The sequence below is a fragment of the Stenella coeruleoalba genome (assembly GCF_951394435.1).
Source record: "Stenella coeruleoalba genome assembly, chromosome: X".
Taxonomy (NCBI): Eukaryota; Metazoa; Chordata; class Mammalia; order Artiodactyla; family Delphinidae; genus Stenella; species Stenella coeruleoalba.
In genome coordinates, this window is record NC_137152.1 from 118,186,761 (window position 1) to 118,212,054 (window position 25,294).

The 25,294-nt window shown below is 39.7% G+C and overlaps 1 protein-coding gene across 16 annotated transcripts in view; it reads left to right on the forward strand.

Annotated features, from left to right (window-relative positions):
- The window catches only part of FMR1 (fragile X messenger ribonucleoprotein 1), a 35,637-nt gene extending 17,943 nt beyond the window's left edge, over window positions 1–17,694 (forward strand). For 2 of the 16 annotated variants that reach the window (XM_079910876.1, XM_079910868.1), the window contains exons 8-17: window positions 1,219–1,389; window positions 1,487–1,565; window positions 4,942–5,051; window positions 5,755–5,889; window positions 6,396–6,458; window positions 9,004–9,090; window positions 11,606–11,801; window positions 13,344–13,526; window positions 14,023–14,105; window positions 15,973–17,694. In XM_079910876.1, coding sequence (XP_079767002.1) covers window positions 1,219–1,389; window positions 1,487–1,565; window positions 4,942–5,051; window positions 5,755–5,889; window positions 6,396–6,458; window positions 9,004–9,090; window positions 11,606–11,801; window positions 13,344–13,526; window positions 14,023–14,105; window positions 15,973–16,134 — 1,269 coding nt within the window. In that variant the 3' untranslated portion in view covers window positions 16,135–17,694. The remainder of the gene's footprint in view (window positions 1–1,218; window positions 1,390–1,486; window positions 1,566–4,941; window positions 5,052–5,754; window positions 5,890–6,395; window positions 6,459–9,003; window positions 9,091–11,605; window positions 11,802–13,343; window positions 13,527–14,022; window positions 14,106–15,972) is intronic. The other 14 variants (XM_079910879.1, XM_079910878.1, XM_079910881.1 and 11 more) reach the window with 12 other exon arrangements.
- Window positions 17,695–25,294: the final 7,600 nt, after the last annotated feature.

The following is a 25,294-nucleotide window of genomic DNA, read 5'->3' on the forward strand; positions in this document are numbered from 1 at the left end:
TCATTTATCAGTGAATTATCAATTGAAAAGAATGAACCAGGTGAATGAACCAGGACTCAAAAAACATGACCTCTTGAAAAGTCCTAGGAATATTTGATACATTTTGTTGCTCTAATCTACAAAAAAGGATTTTATACTTTTTAAATTGTTTATAGTAGTTACACTCATTCATTCAAATTATCAGGTATGTTGAATAATGAGAAACTAGCGTGCATGCCTATCTTTTCTCACTACTAATATTAAAGAGATCCACATATTCAGATACGAAATTTCCATTTTTCAACATGAGCCACTAATATGTTTGGTTTTCATTAATGGCATGCTAGAACTAAACATTAAATTTTGATAATACTATCTAAAGAGAGTGATTATCCACAAGTTTGAGGTGTCAGTATAACCTAGTTCAGTCATCACTGAATATTTGGAAGAATTCATCTTACTTGTGGATCCAGATCACAAGGTCTTACAGACTCTGATCTCATTTTAGGTTGCAGGCACATATGTAAGATAAGCTGTAAATCTTTGATACTCTGTGATCATTCAATTTAATTACTATACCAAAATTTTTATGATTCCTTTACTCAGGTTGGGGATGGGGGTGGGAGGGTGTCTTTCTAATGTCATCACTTCATCAGAGGACTATCTAGGCCCACAGTATCTAGTGATAAGTTATGTAAATGGCACTGTTTCTAGAAAAAAAAATATATGCACACACACACACCAATATCCTTTAATAAAATGAAATGAAACACAACATTGTAAAGCAACCATACTCCAATGAAAATGAATTAAAAAAATGAAATGAGTACAATTTTCTGTAAAGATGGTATTTAAATTTTTTTTTTACTTAATTAATATTGAGTCTGTCAGACCCAGTGAGCTGGTTTTTATTTGGGAACATTTGATCTGCTTCTTAAGTATTACATTGATGTCATTGGTTAACTAAGGCAGCCTTGCAAATAGGTTTGCAAAAGTTACCTTGGAAAATTGTCAACAAGCCCTTTCCTGTTAACAAAAATATATCAAATGGCATAGACCTTTAGTGACCTAAAAAGTACTTACGCTGTGCGAAATATTTTCTTAAACCTGTTAGTTTCCAAGTGAAACTGATTTATAGGTCCCTGATATACAGGGTCAAGATAATTTACATGGCTGACCTAAATACAGTTGTCTTAATAGTTGATAAAGCATACTAATCAGATGTGTGTTTCTCTTCAGAGTTCAAGGCAACTTGCCTCAAGGTTTCACGAACAGTTTATCGTACGAGAAGATCTGATGGGTCTAGCTATTGGTACTCATGGTGCTAATATTCAGCAAGCTAGAAAGGTACCTGGGGTCACAGCTATCGATCTAGATGAAGATACCTGCACATTTCATATTTATGGGGAGGTAAATATTTTACTAAATAGTGTTTTTCTAAAATAAAAAATAGTATTTTAGCTGGCTCATCTTTTGTTGATTTAAATCTTTTCCCCATTTGTATTAGGATCAGGATGCAGTGAAAAAGGCTCGAAGCTTTCTGGAATTTGCTGAAGATGTCATACAAGTTCCAAGGAACTTAGTAGGTGAGTCGTCAATTGCTTTTGACACACACTACAAAAGCAAAAGTTAGGTAAACAGTTTATTTATACCGATAGAATTCCATTTTCACTCACTTGGGGAGTCACTTAGCTGAAGCTTAGTCTTTGAAATAGTCTGTTGCTACAGTGTACAAAAAATATTTGGTAAATACAGTCAAAGATTACATTTTCAGAAGGTGTGCAAAAGATACTGCTTTGCTAGTTCAAACCTACCGGTTCCTGGAAGGATAAATTTTGCACAGCCTCTTCACTATATGTATTTATATCTTAAATATGTTTTTTTCAAAATTAATGACATTTGGGGGCTTTTTATAATTTGGAATAGACTGGTATTTGATCTCTCTAATGGGGCTATAAAATGATAGCACTCTTCATTATCTCAGAGTTGAAGATCTGAATATAGGTTACTTAAATCTAATAAGTTCCAAAGCTAGAAGTAATTCCGAATGTCTCTAGGGCTTTCTGCAACGTCAACTGTAATTCTTCATTTTGACTTGTTTCATGATCATCACCAATCACGAGTACCAGCAAACACATGGGAACTCTTTATCTTTAGTAGAACATATCAACAAAGTGCAGTTTTATCAAGAATACTACATATGTTTTAAATTTATAAATAAAATTGGGACACACTGCCTATACATTTAAAAAAATTTTTAACTTGATATCATGACTGATTATAAAAAGTAATGCATGCCCTTTGGAATGTTTAAAGGAGAAGATAAGGACTTTCTATGCATTTTTTTCACCTACTTTCAGTTCTACTTAGCCTGCTCTTTTTATCAGCATAGAATTATAAACATCTTCCTATGCCATTAAAAAACACTTGGAATAGTATTTTTCTCCCAAAGACAATTAGTTTGAAGATGAAGTATAAAATACTAGTGAAATAATGCAGAATTATTTTCTCAACTATATACTACAGACAACCGAAGAGCATGACTATGTAATGTTACTGAGGTAACTTGCACACCAGTTGTGTGTGTGGGAAATGTGTGATTAGCACCATCCTGGTTACCTCAGGATAAGTGGGGTTGTGAATGATATTTATTTTCCTCTTATTTGCAGTTTGTCAAGCAATTGCCTACATTTTATAGTTAGAAAAGTTATTTTAAATTCAGAAATTCTTAGAAAATATAACCATTAGACAGTTTTTTCAAAAATTACTGAATAAAAACTTATGTGTCAGATTCACGAAAGTTCATTTTGGAGATGGCTTGATGATAGGGAAAGGTCTTGGGTGTAGGCGCTGGATCCAGATTTCAGCTCTACTTCACTTTTTGGTCGCTATTTGGCCTTGGGCAACTGACTTAGCCTCCTTGAGTCTACTTTCCTCACCTCTAAAACAAATGTGATCATAGTGTCTACCGTATAGGATTGTGATAATTAAATAGGAAGATATAGATAGATAGTTAAAGATATAATTACATAAGCTCTGGATATAGTAGGGGACTCTGTAAATGTAGTTCTCTTTCCTTCCCCTATTCAAAACAATTCCAGTTCGGTAGAGCAGAATTATAGTAAGCTGTCAGTTGGGAATTGGAAATAACTATGTAACGTAGAATTGGATTATTTGCTATTAAAAGTAGATTCTACCTGTGGTCTTACCTAAACAGAAGAGGATCCCAGCAGTGACCTTTCACCAGAAAGCCTGATTTTCATTTTGTTCCTACCTAGAAAAATAAGACAGTTCTGTTTTAGAGGCTGTCTCTTCCAGCACTGGGAATGTTGGGAGTTTTCAGAAAGCGTTTTTGTATAAAATTTGGCAAGGCAGATCTATAGGGAGATGTCTAATAAGTATTGTATGAGTTTTCAAGTCCCACAATATGACTTATGATCTCTCTTATTTCCCACAAACTCTCTTTGGTACGTACACTGATTTATCTTTCTTTTCTAAAAATTTGCTTGTTTTTCACCCACTTTGACAGTGAATTGGTCTAATAAGTGTTATAGACATAAAGAAAAAAACCATGGGAAGACTCTCTCCTTCCTCCACCCCTTTTCATTTGAAGGGAAGAAGAGCTGAAATAATTGACAGAAAGACCTAAATCAGGAGTCCTGATTTAGTGGTGTCAGTTCTTTTCCCTGACCACTGACCAGTCATGCAGGTTATGACCAGTCAGAAGAGGTTATGGGGGTGAGTGAGGCTGGCACGCAAAGCAAGAGTGCCAAGGCTATGCTGATTAGAAGAACCACAAGGTTGTGCTTTGACAGGGCTTTCCCTGCATTCTTATTTAGGATCGGCTCAGCAAATTTTCGATTCCAGTTTTTTCCCCATCCCTACCTCAGGTGAAATGGTGGGGCAAGCACATGATGGGCGTGGCCAGTGCTGGGTGCTTTAAGAACCTTGGGAGAGCCCTTGGAATCAGATGTAATTCACATGTAGATTTCTAGAATCCCTTGTTCTTAATATTTGTAATGTCTTGCTTTACACTAATGCATGATGATGGCTGTGAAAGCAGTCATTTCCCAGTTAAGTATATGATTAAATTTTATAAAATGAGAGAGAATCGAGTGCCCATTCATTACTGGTATTTGAAGTCTTTGGAGTTTTAACAGATGATACTGATAAAACTTAATCTTGAATTGGTTTTAAGCTTTTCCATTGTGGTTTTAAGTTAAAAGTGTGATTTCTTAATCTTTTACTCTGACTAATCCCTTTACCTTCTAACATACTAATATAATTTGTGAGTAATGCACAAGAGTAGTAGTCCACTAACACATTGGCCTGAAGAATGTGTACTTTTAGATGTACTTATAGCTGCTTAAGCCACTTTTAAACTTAGAGTACCTTTTATAAATATGCCATATAAAATTCTAAAAATCTTTGCCATGGGCAAAGAAGCAGATTTCAATCAGGTACAGATAGAATTGAAATTGTCAAAGAACGAAGCCAATGTATTTTCTACTATCTGTCCTTTTCCTTAATTCCTTTTATAGAACTTTGCAGAAAGAATGATACACGCCACTATACCTGAACATTTAAAATATGCCCTTTTATGCCAAATAAGAGCCTATCTTTGAACTGCCTTAAAAATTCAAAATTGCCCGTATCAGTTCACAAGTATTATCAGTTCACAAGTATTAATCAACTCTAATACCTGACCAGAGGAGTTTGAACAATGATGACCTCATAAAATGGAAAGCCAGTTTGACTCTGTCTTTTTGAAAAGAGTCTCTGTTTTGGTTTTGAGATAGATAGACAGACAGACAGATACGGAGGAAGAAAGAAAGAAAGAACTGAAATTATATGAAATTTTATACGTATATATAAAATGTGATCGTTTATGGTGGGGTGTGCTTACTGGTTTGAGGTATGTGTTTTTAAAACCAAACATGAATTATTCATTTCTTACCTTAGGCAAAGTAATAGGAAAAAATGGAAAACTGATTCAGGAGATTGTGGACAAGTCAGGAGTTGTGAGGGTGAGAATTGAAGCTGAAAATGAGAAAAATGTTCCACAAGAAGAGGTATGTTTCTAGTGCGTATGTTTCTGGTTTCTCTAATAAAAGTAAAAGTCTTTTATTGTCTTATTTGAGATAGTAACTTAGAGGCCTCCAATATGCACATAATGTGAATGTAAAAAGTCTATCAGGCATTCCAGTTAATTGCAGTTGTAGATAACGGCCTCTGTTTATTCTCTAATGCTGTGATTGTGGATTAGTAATTTTAACCCCTTTAAGCCTTATTTCTTGATCTTCAACATGAGTAACCACAAATGTAAAAAAAAAGTCTGAAGCACTCTTCATATATTACTTAATGTTCCTGACAGAGACAAAATTGGGACACTAGTTAGGTCTTCTGGCTTTCATCCTTTGGCTTTTTTACTTTGTGTGTCTGCTTATTTTCTGTGCTTTACATTTTTTAAAGTATTTGGGGTGGGGGGGTAAGGGCGTGCTCTTCTGTACAATGGTACTGTTTAAAATAAAATCCTTTCAAATTGCCATAATTTTCATATATTTCATAGTCTTTTGTCAAGGTTCTTTTAGCTGAAGTTGAATCTTTGTGCGCTTTTACTGCATAATGTTTGCATTCTGTAAGTTTGTTTACCAAGACTGTTTATAATAGCTTCTGTTCTTAAAAATATGATCATTGGTACAATAATGGAGCTAAATAAAGTCTTAGAAATTGGTCCTTTTTTTTTCTCTTTTGTGTTTTGTGTTTTTCACCAAGGAAATTATGCCACCAAATTCCCTACCTTCCAGTAACTCAAGGGTTGGACCTACTCCTTCAGAAGAAAAAAAGCATATAGATGTAAAGGAAAACAGCACTCATTTTTCTCAGCCTAACAGCACAAAAGTCCAGAGGGTAAGAAATAATGGTCACTTTGAATTATACTAAAAGTCATTTCTTCAGCCCAAATGTTACAGTTGGTGTTTTGGGTATTTTCTGTGGTTAGGCTCATAAGGCTACTCATGCTATATTTGTTTCAAATCTGATTGCCAGCTTATGAGATATTACAAACCAAAGTGATAACTACTCTTCAGTTTATTCACAGTGACAAATCTTATGCTGTAAACATAAAATACAGGGTTGCATTCAGTGGTCACATTTTTCTTTTGAGGGTGGACTTTTATTTTTTCATGCTGTAGCTCTTGAAATTTTACAGGTTGTAGTAGCTCAAAATGTACCCTCTGTTAGATGCATAAGTTACTACTTAAAACCATATTTTTAAAACTGACTTTCAATATTTGAACTAACCTAATTGTTTAGAAATAGATTTAGAAGTCCTGCAGTGAAAGTCCTGCGTTCAGGCTTCTGTGTATCGTTTGTTATAGTTAATGACATCACTTGCATTCCTTATACTGCTTTAGGTGTTAGTGGTTTCATCAATTGTAGCAGGGGAATCCCAGAAACCTGAACTCAAGGCTTGGCAGGTAGGAAAACATTCCTTGAAAAATACATTTTAATTTTATATTTTAATGTTTATTCCCCTGGTTAAGAAAGACTACAAATGATCGTCAGAGTTGGGGGATGTGGAGGAGTGTCTGTGGGTTCGTGGACCCATTGCCCTGGGAAAAAGCTCATATTCCTTCCTGTTGCTTATAATAAGGGCCTTTCTTTCACAGTCCCCTGACCAATATCATCTCTTACCACTCCTCTCCCTTGTACTTGAGAGAGGCTTGAGCCATACCTGAAGTACCTAGAGTTCTTGAAACACTACTCTGCTCTCTGTTGCTTCTAGACGTATGCACATGTTTCCTCTGCCTGGCGCACTCTTTTTCCTCCAACCTGCCACCTTGCTTTGACCGTACTCCTTGTGCAGCTTTCCTTGTATACTTTCCATAGGTCCCCTCCCCCTGACGGGCTCAAGAGCCTTTCCCCCTTTCATGCTCCGATGTGTTCGCCCCTATCGTAGCGCTTACTACATAGATATTTACTAGTTATCTCGTCACATTGTTAGTTCCTTGAGGGCAGACACCCGCCCTCAACCTGGCCTGTGAGAACTGTTTATGGGGAGAATATTATGACTCACAAGAGATTAAAAGCAAAAATGCCATTTTGTAAAAAGAAATATAACCGCAAGTAGATTGGATATTCCTCTCTGCTGGGCAGGCCAGTTCTCATCCCAGAACAGGAAATCACTTTTTCCTGGTGTCTGCTCTTGCCTTTCTTTGTCGTAATTTAACCATTCTGGTCCACTAGTAATGTGCTTAAATTAGAGTGGCACTTGGGCACATCAACAGTTTGGAAATGTTGAAAGAGAATTTTTTTTCATTATTTGCTCCACAGTTGATCAACTAAATCTGTGACATAGGATTTTCAAGCTTATTTTGGTCATATGTGATCCAGGGGGAAGGGCGTAGCATTTCATCATAGGGCATTTTGGAAAATAATATGGTTAACTGCTTTGTAACAAAGCTGGGGAAAAAACTCAACCGTCAGAAATGTTTTTGAGAAAAAAAGATCTGAGTCATAGGCCTGATTGTTTCCATAGTTCATATATTATTCAATCAAAAAAAAAATCCATGTGAAGCTCATGGGTTTTCAATGGCACCTGATTCATTAGGTGGTTGTTGTTACTAGGAAGCAGTGCCTTGCTTACCAGATGGATGTCAGTCTGCAAGCAGTATTTCCTAATTGTTTAGTTTTGTACCCTATCAACAGCCATGTTCATGTGGAAGGAAAAAGAAAAAACCTATTTCAACCCCACATGCATGTAAGACTCTGTGTACTGAGCGCAAGCAAACAAAAGCAGCCCAGCGGTACCCACACCTATCAAATGAATGCTCTTTTTTTTTTTTTTTTTTTTTAAATGCGGTACGTGGGCCTCTCACCGCCGCGACCTCTCCCGTCGCGGAACACAGGCTCTGGAAGCTCAGGCGCAGCAGCCACGGCTCACGGGCCCAGCCGCTCCGTGGCATGCGGGACCCTCCCGGACCGGGGCACGAACCCGCGTCCCCTGCATCGGCAGGCGGACTCTCAACCACCGGGCCACCAGGGAAGCCCTGAATGCTCTTTTTAAAAGGGTGATACTTGTAAGCTTCTTGGCTTCTCACACCTAGAAACTTCACCTAGAGAATTCTAATGTATCTACATCAAAGCTCCTGTGTGCTTTTCTTTAGTCACTTGTGAATATCAGTAACCATGTGAATTTCATCAGTAGCTGAATATTGAATTATTCTTAACTTTGAATGTCATAATTGCCAGCTATTAGTTTGCACAACTGGCCTAGGCTTCCCTATAACTGTGACAAGAAACAGTTTTTTTCTCATTTGTACTGATGGGCTAGAAGTATACATTTTTAGTCTACTCCTTTTTTAAAATCTATCCTTATATTAAAGTAGTACCATAGAGAGATCAAACTTTCCTGATGATTCAGTCCTTTACTATGTTCAGAGCGCATTATGGAAGTATATTGAAATGCTAAATTTTATGCTCATGGATGTGCCTAGTTTTTTTTCCCCCCACAGAATAATTACTAAGTGCATTTTAATTTCTTATTCTTCTTGTTTGTGTTTTGTTTGTACTCTGTTGACTCGGCTAGCAAAGTTGATTTAGTTTCTACTTTTGTACCCTGGTATCTAATTTTGAATTATTTTTTAAAGAATTTGATCTAGATAAAATCTGTAGTAAATGATTTAGAGTATTTTAAAGTATTCGTTTTGTTTATGCTTCTCATGTTAAAGCTTATATAATTTTGAGTTACATAATTTATGAGTTTACCAACATTTATTAGTAGTGTTTATATCATAGTAACCTGATGGATTTAAGGGTTGCTATACTGATCTGTCCTTATACACAGTAGGTGGGTAAAATATACCAACTACTTTTGTTTTTAGGTATTGGTTTATATTTTCAACAAACTTTCATGTACTTACTGTTTGTCAGACCCTGTGCTAGGGATTTAGTCATTATTTGCATTTTTCAGATTAATTCACCATTAATTTTATAGGATTATTGTTGCCATCTCTTTTTCAGGGTATGGTACCATTTGTTTTTGTGGGAACAAAAGACAGCATCGCTAATGCCACTGTTCTTCTGGATTATCACCTGAACTATTTAAAGGTGAGGACAGGAAGAACTTTAACGTTGAAACCTTTTGCACTAAAATATAAAAACTCCATAGTAAGTCTTAAAGCAATTAAGTTTCATACTAGCCTGGACATGATAATCAAAGACCTGTAAAAGATAATAGAAAAAAATGTTCATTTCGTTTAGCTTATTATATTCCTTCTGAAAACACGTCAGTTTTCCATCATTATAAATTTAAGGACCAGTATCCCAGTTCTCAAGAAACTCCCCTATTTCCCATTATTCTTCTGTTAAACCCTTATACTCACTTTAGACAATCCTGTCAAAAATACATTTCATCCCATTGATCCTTTCTAGCCCTTGTGAGTTTTTTCCAGGACAAATTTCGTGTCTGTAACACTTGCCTTTGTTGTCCCTTTTATGTCATTTATCAAGGAAATCCCAGGGTTTCATGAAGTCCTCTGTTTAAATGTTTATCCTTCGTAATTTTCTCTATACTCTGTTATTACAAAATAGAAACAATTTGTGTTGTTTTATAAATGCACATTTTAGTTAGTATTTGTACAGTTATGCCTCCTCTAGCTTACAAACTGGAAAGCAGGAACGAGGAGGCTGCAAGGCATAGCAGAAAGAGCACTGGATTGGCAATCCAGTGATTTGCTTGGGGTCTCTCTTCTTCCATGAACTAGCTCTGTGTCTATAGGCAAATCACCTCCCTAGACTAGGTGCTTTTTAAAATTTCTTTTGGCCAAATGTTCTGTAATTCGATAGAATAGAATTTCACCCATGTCACTTTTATAATTTCTTCTTTGTATCCATATGTATCAAAAATACATTGTAACTGGTACTAAATAGTATTTTTAAAGCAATCCAAGTTTCTATTTTATTTATGATGCTATCTTAATAAGAATTTTTTTGCTGATTTCTTAAAGAAATAAAATTAAATAATTTATAGTTATATGTAAACAAGGAAGGAAAATACAATAGCTAGGCACTTCTTATCATTCTTATGGTGGTCAGTTAATAATTGCAAGTGGGGAGGTTTCATCCAGCAAGGTTTGCATGGATAGGATACCCCATTGATTTGCTTATTCACTTTTGTTTTAAAGTGTGTTTTATGTGTAATCTGTTGTATGTGTTTTTCTTCATATTCTTAGCTTAAATAATTTTGAAGACCTGGAGAGTTAGGGTTGCATTGTATCAGTCCCTTGTTCTTTTGACTAATGTTCTTCCTTAGATCTTTTGATTTATTCTTCACAATTGAGTATCTTTTTTGGTTATCAGCAGCTGTCCTGTTGTTGCCATTCTTTCCATCACCAGATCTTCCCTCGAGTGGGCTTGGCATCTCTCACCAAAAGGTGACTGCTTTGCCCCAGTGGGATAACCTGGACTACCATTCTGTTTTGCAAGATACACCCATTCCATGAGCTCTAACTGTACTTTTGGAGTAAGCCACTCACTCAGCTGCAGTCTCTTCTTTGTTCAAGTCCTCTGTAAAACAAATTCTGGTTCAGAGCACAGATGAAGCTCATCTAGATTCTTACCTGCCCTTTTCCTGAGGCTGCCATAACCAAGATTTTAGGAACCTAGCTTTACAGAGGCTTCCCCAGTGACTGTTCATGTGGACGGTCCCTATGACGGCGTCTGCTTGACTGAGACACCCAGTGCTACTCTAGTTGTGGATCCAGTTCCCTATGGCTAGTAAATAGATGCTTATGGGTAGATTGGAAGAAGGGTTAGAATTGAGACTTCATCTGGATTTGACAGAACCCAACATATTGGAAGCATTGTGTGTGAGGGTCTGTTAATGGACCCCAGGTGTATATTTTGATCAACTGACTATACTGTTCGTCATACTTGTTCTAGCAGAGTTGTAGTCTTTAAGAGGTTTTCAAGGCATGATATAAGATATCCAACTTGTTTTTGTCAACTATTAAATAGTTCCCCTATATAAGGAATATAAACATTTTCAGTTCATCGAAGATAATTGTTTCTTAATTGTATAGTCACGTCCAAAGACCTGCCATAGTATATGTTCTTTGAAAGCAGAAGATGGCCCAGACTCAATGTTTTGTTAATTAAGATATTAAGTGGCAAATCTATTTCAATTAAGATTATTTACAATGTGTGATTTTTAAGGTTAGCTGGTTAAACCTTAAATGTCATTTATCTGTATTCATACGTTTTAGAGTTGTTTTATTCAATATCCTATTATCAAGAGGTCCAAAAACTAGCATATTTGTGCCTTAGCAGATCTATCGGATAATAGTGCCAAATTAAATAACTTTAAATTCTATCAGTATAATTTTAATGCTTAGTATTTTTGTTATATCTCTAATTCTGGACATCAATAATATGTTATCTATAGTAAATTTATTTTTAAGGAGACCATTCAATTTCCTGATAATTCTGTGTAACAGTGTTTACTATAAATTTAGAACTGAAATTGAAATATTTCCAGTATACTTTTTATCTGATGAAAAGGAGAAAGGTATTTTTAAGTAAAATGTCAAACTATTTTTACTGTTATCTTGTATATTTTAAATAGGAAGTAGACCAGTTGCGTTTGGAGAGATTACAAATTGATGAGCAGTTGCGACAGATTGGAGCTAGTTCTAGACCACCACCAAATCGTACAGATAAGGAAAAAGGCTATGTGACTGATGATGGTCAAGGAATGGGTCGAGGTAGTAGACCTTACAGAAATAGGGGGCACGGCAGACGCGGTCCTGGATATACTTCAGGTACAAACTAAGCATTTTACTCAGTAACTTTATCTGTTCCTAGACTTAATAGCTGCTAATCTCTAATACTCATTAGAACCCCATTATAACAGTTTCTCACTACATGGTTTCCAATTCACAGTGCGTCAAATTGTGTTGCAAGAGACATAGAGTAAAAACCTGATAATAACACATAGAGTTCACAGGGCAGGTGTGAGTCTGTCCACATTCTGACTGGGGATAAATCTGCTTAAGCCCTTGTACGTTGATGACTTTCCTAAGGCCTTTCCTGATTTTATTACTGTATAGCCAAAACTTTTTTCATTTGTGTACTGTGGCTCATTTTTTGTCAGGCATGTGCTGGTCATACTTGCTGGATGGACTGTGTAAATCAGGGGTCTGCATCCTGTGGCTCGTCAGGTGATTTTGAGTGGCATGGCCAAAGTCAGCCCTAGGCACAGTCAAGAAGTAGGCGAAGCTTCTCTTTGCCTTCTCAGCTCTTCTTTCAGTGCTTCTTTCTTCTCTCCCAGTACCTTTCATTGAACGCTGTCCCACTGCCAGTGCCTACTGTCTTTCTTGCTCAACTGTGTATCTACTATGTAACTTGCTTATGATGGTATAAGGTATAATCCATCTCACAAATATTTGCATTTCAAAAAGGAACTCTTTAAGATGGAAAAGCCTTCAAGATCCACAGGAATGAAGCTATAATGGTGAAGCTATAATTGGTCATTAGCTCCAACAGAGGAAGAGAGAGAGGTAGTAGAGCTGATATTCTGGAGTCGGGGAGAGAGACACCTACTCCTAAGGCCAACCTTGAACCTAACCCCTAATCCCTCTCCCAGCAGTCTGTTCTTTATGCTGTTGAAGTCCCCCGTCACCGTGGAGCTCTTTTCCCCACTCCCATCCCTTATGTCATTAACCCAGACCCTCAGGCATAACAAGTTTATTACAATAAATCCTTTATAATGATCAATTATCCCAGTGGGAGTGGGAGGGAAGGTTGTGGACCAAGCATCAGGCAAGCATATCCCCATTCAGCTAGGTCCAATCCCTTATCGCACGAGAGACCCTTCCCTGAGATAGTAGCCATGGTGGCCACCTTTGCCACCCTCTCTGAGGTGACCAAAATGTATGCATTCCCCTCTGTGCCTGGGCCAAACCTTGTTAAAAGGAACCCTCTTTATAGAGGTTTTGTTGATCAAGGTATTGCATTTAACTGTTGTAGACAACTTTTCCTCCAGAGAGCACAGATGTTTAAAGGAGCACAGCTGTTTAATGATGTGGCATACTCAGGTTTGAACTTAGATGGCTAATAAAATCTTTTATTTTTTTTAATGAGAACCAAAAATGTTTAAAACAAAAATTACCTCAAATATTGTGGAGACCTTCATTTTGAATTTAAGATAATTTGTTTTACAAAATGGAAGGTGATAATACTCTTTGGTGGGCTTATAAATTGGGAAGAGTAATGGATTACCCCTGAAACGTCTCTGGAAGCTTCTGTTAACCTAACTTTTTTTTTAAGTCGGACAACGGTATATAACTTTTAACTCTCGATAGGAACTAATTCTGAAGCATCAAATGCTTCTGAAACAGAATCTGACCACAGAGATGAACTCAGTGATTGGTCATTAGCTCCAACAGAGGAAGAGAGGGAGAACTTCCTGCGCAGAGGAGACGGGCGACGGCGTGGAGGTGGAGGAAGAGGACAGGGAGGAAGAGGACGCGGAGGTGGCTTCAAAGGTACAGAGGTTTTCATTAGTCGAGAAATGAAGGTCAGTTGTAACAGCTGTCTGAAGTTCTATGAAGAACCTTGCTGATTCAGTGATGTATTACCAAGACCCCCATTTCTCTGGTTTTGTACTGGTCACCATGGGAAAGGCTCATGCAATTGGCAATATTAGACAGCCTTCCTTTCCCTCTGGTTCACATAGAATAAATACATGAATTAACACTGATAACTAGTTTCACCTCTTCTGGTATTCTAAACATCACAGTCTGATCATTAGCTCAGGTTGACCTGTAACAGCTGATGCAGAATTGTGATGCCTTAGAAATATTTTCTGTTCCTTGGTAGCATGCTAGGTTATTAGCCAGTGTGTAACTGGAATCACTAGGTTGTTGATCCTATGTTAGATTCTGTGGTGGATCTAAATAAATTGAGGATGGGGGAACAAAGAACTTCCAATAAGCATGTCAGAATCAGTGACCATCGAACCTTTTAAAAACGTCCCTATAGGAAACGATGATCACTCCCGAACAGATAATCGTCCACGTAATCCAAGAGAGGCTAAAGGAAGAGCCGCAGATGGATCCCTCCAGGTAAACCTGTGTGCCTCTTTCCATCTCAATTGTTTGAGTTACAGTACTTTGAGATGTATGAGTTTATTTTACTTGATTTTTGAGCATGTTCAAAGGTTGTGAATTTGGTACATTGAAATATTTTCCTTTCAACACTACATTTGTGGGCAGTCTTAGTCCTTTGCGACAAGTATACAAAGAAGATTTCTCGAGAGAATATGCAGTCTCAGTATTTCTGAAGACTTTGCAGCCTCAGTGTGACTTCAATACCACATTGGTGGTCCAACCGCCCCCCCACCCCCCCCCACGAACTGCCCAAGAAAAGAAACATCCAGGAATGAACCAAGAGAGACTTGCGTCAGCCCTGTGGGTCCCTCCTCCCCTGAGTTACATGGATAGAGTGTCCTCTTTGAGTGGAAAGTAAGGGAAAAAAGGTGTCTGGCTCAAGGGTAATAATCATGATACACAGGGCTGTTGACACTCAGCTGGTACTTGCTGAATCAGTCAGCTGCTTATATACAGCCAGCCTCTATTCTGAGAACCCCATCTCAAGTGGTAATCACCTGTGCCGAACCCATTGTTAAGTAATTTGAAAATTACCCCTGAGCGTGTCCAGACAGACACCTTTGCTGAGTGCTCTGTGTGTGTTTTATCTTACTTAATCTTTCAGCAGCCCCCTGAAGTGTAAAAAGTTTTATTATTCTGTTTTATAGGTGAGTAAACTGATGTTTAGAAAGATTGAATCACATAGATGGCATACGGTAGAGTGATATTTGAATGCTGGTATCTGATTCCCAGAACCCATGTTCTCTTCTGCTGCTTCTTTAATTCTGAAGACTTAATCCAAGTACTTAGGGTTCCTTCATGCCTATGGATTGGTTTGGGACCAATACCCAAGATTAGTGAGAGATGATTTTTAAGGGCAGAAACTCCATGATGGAGTATTTCTTAGAATTCATAGCGGTTGTAAGTAGGTGTTAACCATTGGCTGGTTCTTAAGGACCAGCATAGAAAAGACCTTAGACGTAGATAGAGATCGATGAAATAATGCACACACATGTGCCTTACAGAGATGTAAGGCATTTATGTACCAGTTTTATAATTCCGCTCTTCACAACCCAACAGTTAAAACAGTCACCCAGGACCAACACTTAAACACACTTTGAAATTACAGCAAACCATTTTGGGATTATATGTCACATTTGCACTTGAAGCAGATCAATATTTGTAATTGTTTTAGGCCCATTTGTCAATATTATCTTCCTTTTGTACAGCATTTAGAAGTCTATTTAGCAGTGTTTAAGTGTTCAGTGTTGGCACTTAAAATATTGCATAAATCTCAGAATATTATTTTTTAAATTGTATTCATCTCTACACTCTTCCTGGGATTCCAGTTCTTCCACACATTAGTGTCTTCAAATTTCCCTGTACCATTCTTATTCTTCAGAGTTCAAGTTGTATGATCATCTGACTTGCCTTACTGAAGGCAAGTAAGTAGCCTTACTGAAGCTACTAGAAACCAACGCTCGTATTTTTTTTTATTGTAAGACAGTGAGCGCCCTCAGTGTAAGGAAACTTAATTATACTCATGATAGACAGAAAGATGTTAACTAAAGCTTAGAAGAAGACATGGCAGGATTGTGAGTTTTTATCTAACTTTGGACACAGTGAGATGACCAGTGTGTTCCAGTTAAAGAAGAGTGTTTTAAAATCAGAAACCAAATAAAGATCCTACCTGACCATAATTTCTTGCACTTCTTCTATTCTCACCCCCATATCCCCCTTTTAAGATGTGGAATTTACCCTTCGGGCTTAAATTTCTCATCAGGCCAATTACAGATTACAGTAGGATATGGTCTGTGTATATAACAACTGTAACTTGTTTTAGATCAGAGTTGACTGCAATAATGAAAGGAGTGTCCACACTAAAACATTACAGAATACCTCCGGTGAAGGTAACCGGCTGCGTACGGGTAAAGATCGTAACCAGAAGAAGGAAAAGCCAGACAGCGCGGATGGTCAGCAACCACTTGTGAATGGAGTACCCTAAACGGCATAATTCTGGAGTTATATTCCCTATACCATTTCCGTAATTCTTATTCCATATTAGAAACTTTGTTAGGCCAAAGACAAATAGTAGGCAAGGTGGCACAGGGCATGAAATGAACACCAGTTCTGTTAAGAATTTTATTTTTTGTCATATTGGCCATAAGCAACAGTTTTCAGATTTGCACAAAGAAACAGATCTTAAAATTTTGAAACATTACTTTTTTTTTTTTTTTTTTTTTTTTTTTTTTGGCGGTACGCGGGCCTCTCACTGTTGTGGCCTCTCCGGTTGCGGAGCACAGGCTCCGGATGCGCAGGCTCAGCGGCCATGGCTCACGGGCCCAGCCGCTCCCTGGCATAGTGAGATCTTCCCGGACCGGGGCACGAACCCACGTCCCCTGCATCGGCAGGCGGACTCTCAACCACTGCGCCACCAGAGAAGCCCCTGAAACATTACTTTTAAGTAATTAAGTATACTTAGCACTTCAGGACAGGATTTTCGTTTGGTTTATTTTTTAAATACCAAGCAGTGGTATTCTTTCTTAATTTGGACCGTTACCCTGCGTTGGGTGATAACTCACTGGTACATTTCAGTTTTTCTGAATAAATAGCATTTATGGTAATCATATTACACTTCTGTTTTCAGTCTCATACGGAAGGCCAATGACATTTCATGTCCTGTGTCAGTTTATGTTTTGGTCCACTTTTCCAGTATTTTAGTGGACCCTGAGATGTGTGTGATGTGACGTTTGTCATTTTCATTAGCAAAAAAAAAGTTGTATGATCTGTGCCTTTTTTATATCTTGGCAGGTAGGAATATTATATTTGGATGCAGAGTTCAGGGAAGATAAGTTGGAAACACTAAATGTTAAAAGATGTAGCAAACCCTGTCAAACATTAGTACTTTATAGAAGAATGCATGCTTTCCATATTTTTTTTTCTTACATAAACATCAGGTTAGGCAGTATAAAGAATAAGACTTGTTTTTGTTTTTGTTTTGTTGCACTGAAGTTTGACAAATAGTGTTATTGAGAGGGATGTGTAATTTTTCTATATAGACAGGAGAAGAAATAACTGTCTTTTCATTTGAGAGAGGCTAAAACATTTTCAGCTAGGAGCAAATCTTCCTGGTCAAAAGTTAGTAGGATATGCCTTCTCTTTGGCCTGATGACCAGTTTTAAATTAGAGCTGTTTTTATTTTGTCCTCCCCATGTTTTGTGAAGTTTTTCATACTTTAATTTCAAGCTTATTTGGGGGAGATAGGAAGGTCATTTCCATGTGTGCATAATAATCCTGTGAAGTACAGGTACTTTGTCTAAGAAACAATGGAAGCAGGTTAAATGTTTTGTAAACTTTGAAATATTAGGTCCAAATGTATAAGCAGAATTGGAAAGCAGACTAGGATTGGTTAACAAATGATACTTTTTTTCTTTAGTTTTTTGATGTGTTGGATTTTGGGTTTGAGTCTCTCTTTTTTTTTTTTTTTTCTTATGAACAAGATTTACAGAGGAAAAATATGTGAAGGACCTTCACTCTAAGATGTTATATTTTTCTTAAAAAATAACTCCAAGTAGGGGTACCACTGAATCTGTACAGAGCCGTACAAACCGAAGTTCTGCCTCTGATGTATTTTGTGGGTTTGTTTCTTTGAATTTTCATTTTACGGTTACTTTTCCTTGCATACAAATAAGCATATAAAAATGGCAACAAACTGCACATGATTTCAAGAATATTAAAAAGTCTTTTAAAAGTATTGCCAAACATTAATGTTGATTTCTAGTTATTTATTCTGGGAATGTATAGTATTTGAAAACAGAAATTGGTACCTTGCACACATCATCTGTAAGCTGTTTGGTTTAAAATACTGTAGATAATTAACCAAGGTAGAATGACCTTGTAATGTAACTGCTCTTGGGCAATATTCTCTGTACATATTAGCAACAACAGATTGGATTTTATGTTGACATTTGTTTGGTTATAGTGCAATATATTTTGTATGCAAGCAGTTTCAATAAAGTTTGATCTTCCTCTGCTAAATTGACGTTGATGCAATCCTTACAAATGATTGCTTTTAAAATTTTAAGATAGGAAAAGAAATCTATAAAACGTTCTGTTACAAAATGTAACTGTATTACCATTGGAAATTTCACATGTCATAGGAAGTTAGCCGTTATCTACCAACTTTCAAGAACTTGATCTTGTTTAATAAGGTGAAAAAAGTCAACAAAATGGTACAAAAGCACATTGTGCCATTACAATATGCACTAAGTCTCTTTTTTACAAAGGCTGAATTCAGCAAGGCGCTAACTTGCTTAAATGTGAATTACTAACTTCTAAAACTGTAATTTGAGTCACATGTTTTCAAACGGAGTTGGAGTTTATTCATATTACAATATTTGTGTGCTAAACGTGTATGTTTTTCAGTTCAAAGTCATGTTTTTAAAATCTTATTAAAGTTTCAAAAATCTGAAGATTGTTTATCTAGATGTAAATTTTTATTAAAAAGTTGCACTTATGAAAAAGCAAAAAATTAGTCTGACAGATGTTTGCTCCTGGTCTTAAATTTCTAAATATAACAAAAATTAACGATGGGGGGAGGTATTAATCATGCAAAGCATACATTATGCCTTGCAAATAATCTTTTATGTGCCCTTAAAAAGCAGAAAAGTAGATATTTGAAACTAATTCTGCATATCCCCAGTTAGAGAATTTGAACACATTAATTACATAGGATGCTACTAAACCGTGTTAAACACATACTCTTGTCTGAGCACACATAAACTTACCTTGCCATTTGGAAAATATTAAATATGTCTATGTTGAAAAATAGCAGCCATCCTCAAGTAACTTTGTTGGGTTTTCCTGGTCTCGCATTTCAGTGCTCGCTACACGTGAACAACCTATTGGTGGCGGCAGGCTTGAGACTCAATTTGGCTCACTCGGAGGCATTTCTCCCATCTGACCATGATCTTCCCGTTCCTGGTGGTTAGGAATATAGTGCCTTTTAGAGTCAATATACCGATTTGATCACTTTTGAGCCAGTTTGGTTCATGGCCATAAATAGCATCTTTCCCTCATGACCCTCTGATGCCTCTGATAAGCAGTTATTCTGAAATAGCCATTACCAGATGCTAGTCTTGATTGCTCAGAAGGCTTAATGTGTACCAGTATTTAAATTTTGATCGTCTTTCCTTCTGTGTGTTTATCTAGGGCTGTTTAAAAATTTTATTGGGGGCTATTTAGAGATCTACTTTCCATTTCTCTCAGAACTTTCCATGAAGAAACGGGGAAATCTGTATTTTATGCTGATGAGTTCTATGTTAATGGGAGAGGCATTAAAAGTCTTTGCAAGTTGCACTTGCTAAATGATTAAAGATAGGCTTCAAAACTAAGTGCCTAAAGGTCTTCCCACCAATTTCTATATACCATACACTTGATTACAGGTCCAAAACTAGAAGGAAGATGTAAGTGTCAACAGAAGATGGTTACATGCAATCCTGAGAACTTGGGGTATATCATCATTGTTCGGTATCATACAGAACATAGATGGTTTATGGTAAGAGGAGGAAAAAAATTCCAGTGTTATTTTTGGTAAATACTAAGGCATCTTTGTCAGATTTCCTTGGAGATCAAAACCTGTAAGGTATTACATCAAAGAACAGAGTACTAGTGCTCAAGGAATATATATCATTAAAAGTTGCAAGCTCAGCATGGATACTACGTGATAAAAAGGAACCTAAGGAATTATACTGTGAAGAGGGAGGAATCAGGAGGTAGATCCCACACTTGACCAGGCCGTAGACTAGCTCGGTGGTTGCTAGAAGAGTCATGTCACCTCTCCAGGTTCCAGTTTCTTCATGGGCTAAGTAAGTGGTTGCTAAGGTATCCTAACTCCAAAGTCGTATATGCATTAAGAAGGTATTCATGTTTTATATGGAGAAAACTACAGAGTAATTGTTAACGAAGCACCCGCCTGATTTCATCTGGTTCTCATTAAATATTTAGTGCACATTCGCTATATAGCAAGCACTTCACAGGCTTCTTGGGAATACAGAGATAATATTTCAGGCCTTCAAGAAGCTTAGTGTCGAGTGGGAGAGCTCAGTGAGTCAGTGGGCAGTTCCAGCACATGGTACAGTAAGTACTAAGATGCACAGGGTGAGGTGGGAGCACATAGAAACAACCCAAATCAGGGTGGCGAGGAGTCAGTAAAGGGCTTCTCGGATAAAGTGAAATCTTACCTAAGACGGAGGACAGGTTGGAGAGGTTAGCCAGGATAAAAAGGGCTGGGGCCATTGATCTAAGCATGAAAAAGTCAGTTTGGGAAGCTTCCCGAAGCTTCAGTGTGGCTAGGCCACGGAATTTGAGGTAGAGAGTGAGAGAGGTGAGACGAGAGATAAGGCCAAGGAAGGCCTACGTGCCATGTTAGAGGTTTGGCTTTTGGGCGCCTTTGAAGGGTTTTAAACGAGATCAGATTTACACTTGAAGAGTGTGGAGGGACAGGCGGGATTGCCCACCACTCCAGGAGCCTCTGTCAGGTCGCCTGGAACCACCTAGCAGGAGGGACTGGGCCCACATCCAACTTCCTGGACGTTCCTCTGCCCCACAGTCCAAATCCAGCTTCCCAAAGGTCACAGGTGCTAGCAGGCTGTGTTCCCAGACAGCTCCCCTGACAGCTGGCATTTGAGCCCTGGTTTGATCCTTTGCCTGCAAGGCCACCACCATCAGCGTTGCCCTGTGGAAAGGTAGACTCCCAGGGAAGATACACCTTCCCCTGGAGCCCAGCCCCAGGGATGCAGCACGCGGGGTGGGGGTGGGGGGGGGGGCGGCCTTTGCATGTGTCTCTGCGGGAGAGAATGGGCGTCCACATGCCTCTCCTTCCTGACCCTTACTGGTAATTTTCCCTCATTAAAACCTTCCCCTCTTGCATGCTGGTGTGCTGTTTGCCTTCACCCACCGAGTCACACAGATCGTGACCCACGTGAGTGCCCCACATGAGGCAAACTCCACTTATTCCAGCTCTGGCCTTTGGGAAACTGCAAAAGGGATCAACTAAGCCATACGAGGGCTGCACAACACCCCTCCTAGGGCTAGCGGTGGGAGGCCTAGCTGAGCTGAAATCACTGGTGAACATGTTTCGGCCTTGGTCTAGGGCCATACCATGTGCCACAGAGGCTCTGGAAAGTCCTCCATGTGAGGCAGATAGAGACTCTTCCATCCCTTGGCCCTCCCTACAAGTTAGTCAGCCCTGTGAGCCCTAAGGGAAAAGAAGTTGACAGAAAAGAGCCCTTGGTCTCAAGTGCCACTGGAACAGTAGATGCAACCTAACCTCAGACATGAAACCTGGCACTGTGCAGTGTACCGCCCAGGGGCTTATTAGGCAGAGGGTGAGGGATTGAGGTCCAGACCGAGGGGCTTCAAAACACAGGGAACTGGACTCCCAACAATAGTCACAGCAGTCCCATGAGGCTTGAACAGCTTGCGTGATGAAGAAGCTACACCCATGAGGTAAGTGGCACTGAATGGCCAGCATTTGAGGTTTACCACCAGATTTCCGTTTGCTGAATGAATTGGCTAGTCCAGCCAATGGGGAGAGAGCACATGTGCCTGCCCTGGGCTTGCACCGGATGCTCGGGGAAATCAGATTCACGTAGCCACAAAGAGGAGACTTCCCTACTGAGGTCGCAGCTGCTTTGAGGCACGTTGGCACTATAGACCGACGGTATGAAAATCCTGGGCGTCAGGGATAACTTGCGAGCAAGTGACCTTAATTCAGAGAATGCTGGAGAAGCCAGTGGGATCTTACATGAGCAGGACGTCCCTAACTTTGCTGCTTCTACCCGGGAGTGAGGGATGGGATAATCCTTCGGTGCTGATTTAGGCCCCACCCAAAAGAGGAAGAGGAGATAAGGGGCCCTGTAAAAGTTGCCCCAGGACCCAGCAAAAATGAAAAGGCCGGAGGCGAACACTCCAGGCGTCCTTCTGAGGCTCCCTCAGGCAGCACTGTTATGGCTCTGGGCCTTGAACAAAGGGATTGCTAAGGAAGGAGAGATGGGAAAAACACTCTAAAGAGGTTGCAGAGAGGAGGTAGGGGTGCAGGAATCAAAAATGACTGATTTTTGAGCGGGCATCAAGGAGACCCCTGTGGAGAGCTGACGCAAGGGGATCCTGGGTGATGAAGGCCGTTAGTTTTCCCACTACCTGGACGGCAAGTCTCCAAAGCCGCCTCCTGTGTCCTTGGAGAAGGGTGCAGGGGAGGAAGCGAAGCAGTTAAGCACACGTTAATGCAGCTGGAATGAGACTCCCCAGCCCCACAGGCCTCTGTGCTACCCAGGAGACTGATTTTCTAGCCCGACTGCTAGAGGGCCCTTCAATCCAGATTTGAGTGCCCTCAAGAGCAAACTCGGCCTGGGGGCCAGTCCTCTGCCCTCGTCATAGGGATTGCTGAGTTTGTGCCCTAGTCCATGTCTTCCGGAACTTAGGTGCGGGGAGGATTCTGCAGACCTGGCAGCCACTGGAGCCCAAGGAGCTGTCATTCTTGGACCCGATGGGTCCACAGTAAGTTTCTCTGGCAGGATTTGAGACTGGTTTTACTTACACCCAGAGACTTGGCACAGTTGCTTCAGATGCCATTGGCCCCTTTGATGGGACCGTGCTCATGGTCCCTTTGTCAGACTGCAGGATTGGTACAGACATGCTGGGTTCCCTCAATCCAGCATAGTACCCTCATCTGCCGGGTGGGTGTGGTCATCGCCATCCCTCCTGGTGACTACAGAGCCTCTTGTATTTTCAAAGCCTGCCAGGATTGTGCAGCTGAAACAGTATCAAGTACCAGTAGGTGAGAAAGACAACCCGCAAGGCTTATTCCGTTGCCAGGAGGGAGTGGTAGCGCATACTACCTTCCAACTCCCAGCCTGTGTAGCCAGTGAGTAAATACAGTGTCTGTGGCCCCTGATTGCAGATCATTGTGGCTTTAATAGTGGCCGCCATGTCACTCAAAGCACTTGATATACCACTAGGTGACTGAACTGACTGCATCCATTACCGGCACTCAGTATGTGGCCGGCAGCTGCACTGTCCGGGCCTTCAGCCACTAGCCACATGTAGCTGCTGAGCGATCAAAGGCTAGTCTGAATTGAGATGTGCAATTCTCAGTGTATTTAGAATGCATGTATTTAGAACGGATTTTGAAGACTTAGTTTGAGAAAAAGAATGAAAAATACCTATTTTTTATATTTAAGTGCTGAAATATTAATATTTTGGATCTATTGGGTTAACTGAGCCATGTTAGTAAAATTAGTTATACCTGTCTCTTTTTACCTTTTTCTTAATAGAGTGACTACTAGGAAATTTAAAATTACACGTGTGGCTCACATTATACTACTCTTGGACAGAATAGCCCTAGACATTGCTCATGTTCCTTGCTCTAGATTTCTCCAAGAAGAAAAAAGAAATTATTTTGTTTTCACTTGGCAGAGCAAGGAGCTCACTTTTACTGTCCTACCTCAGGCATGTTGAACTTCCCCAGCAATACTGCAATATATCAATAATACGTTGGGAAAGCCCTTCCATTCCATTGATGACAGTTTCCATAGTGGCGCCCAGAGGAAACTTTTCACCATAATGCATGCTCTCTAAGCGCAAGTGGCAGGGCCTTGAATGAAGATAGATATCGGAGCCAGGCCACTGGAGTGCATAAGTTGGGGGCTATCTGAGCAGCAACCCAAAGAGATATTCCACAACCTAATAAGGAAAAACTGCTGACCTTTCAAACACTAACTACACAGAAGGAGCCCTTATCGCCTGTTTGGCCTCTTCGGGTATTAGAGGCAGCACATCCTGCACATAGGAATGTTACTCAAGAATCTGTAAGTCACCAGAAGGGTAGCCAAATTCGATTGGGGACCCCAGCAGGAAGCAGCCACAGAAGCAATGAAACAATACCAGCTCCGCCCCGCCCCCAACTCATTCTGATCCCTTGGAGTTTTAATTATCTGTGACCAGTCTCACATCTGATGTCTCTTGACAAGAAGACTCTGCCAATATTGGGGGTGGGTCATCTCACCACTACTGGATGGTACATGCGTTGTGAATGACAATTATTGGCCCTGTTGGGGACAGATTATCTCACTGAAGGGAAAAGTGTGACTCTCAGATCCAACATTCCCAACCTGCTAGTGGGGTTGTTACTGAAATCAATTCCATCAGATGGGTGTCTCAGTGATGGTCCAGTTGGGAAAACAGAAATCACACCAGTGATTTTAACCGAGAATTTAATACAGGGATTGGTTAAACAGACCTTAAAGGACTGAAAATGCAAAACAGAAGCATTAAGTTTCCACAGAGGTGGGTTCTGCGGGAAGCATTTACCATCCTGAGGCCTGGGGGAACAAAGGGAGGAGGCTGGGATGGTGAGAACCCAAAGGCTCAAAAATGAGGGCCACAGAGTAAAAACCCAGATCTCAAGCAAAGGGGTACTATCGGTCGGTACAGGTACCTTGATAACATGCAGGCAGACCCCCATGTGGCTGGGCTTAGAGCACCAAGGAGACGTGATAATGCTGGTTCTGAGAGCGGGGCGGGGGGGATCGGAATCTGGAAATTGGATTCAGCAGCTGCTACTGGAGCAAACTCTTCCTGCCAGAGTGAAGAACCATGGTCTTCCAGTCTCCTTCTAGAGCCTCTTATTGGCAGACCCTAATAGGCAGCACCGGCAAAGGAGAAATGTGGTGTGCAGAATCCCAGCCCCAGCCTCATAGAGTAGAGTGTAGAAGGATGGTTTGGAACTGAGATACAGTAGCTTAATAATTGACAAAGTGCAACAAACCGAAAAAAATGCGAAATGGAAATGGTACATCCAACGGGGGGTCAAGCCAACTGCAAGAACACGTGGCTGCCCAGCCAGTAGGTACTGAGATGGCCCTATTGCCTGCTTTGCCTGAGCTACTGGCTCGAGTGGGCCTCAACTTTGAGACTTGGTACCAGACAAGGAAGCCTGTTTCACTGATGGGTGAGCAAGTTCAGTGGAATACTGCTAAGCCATTTGTTATGTGGTGATAAATGCTGACAACCCCTGGCACTGGCTGCTCTGCACATTGTGTGGAAGTGCAGTGCTTTTTTGGTCATAAAGCATTCCACTCTTCAATGAATGAAATATCCCTTTA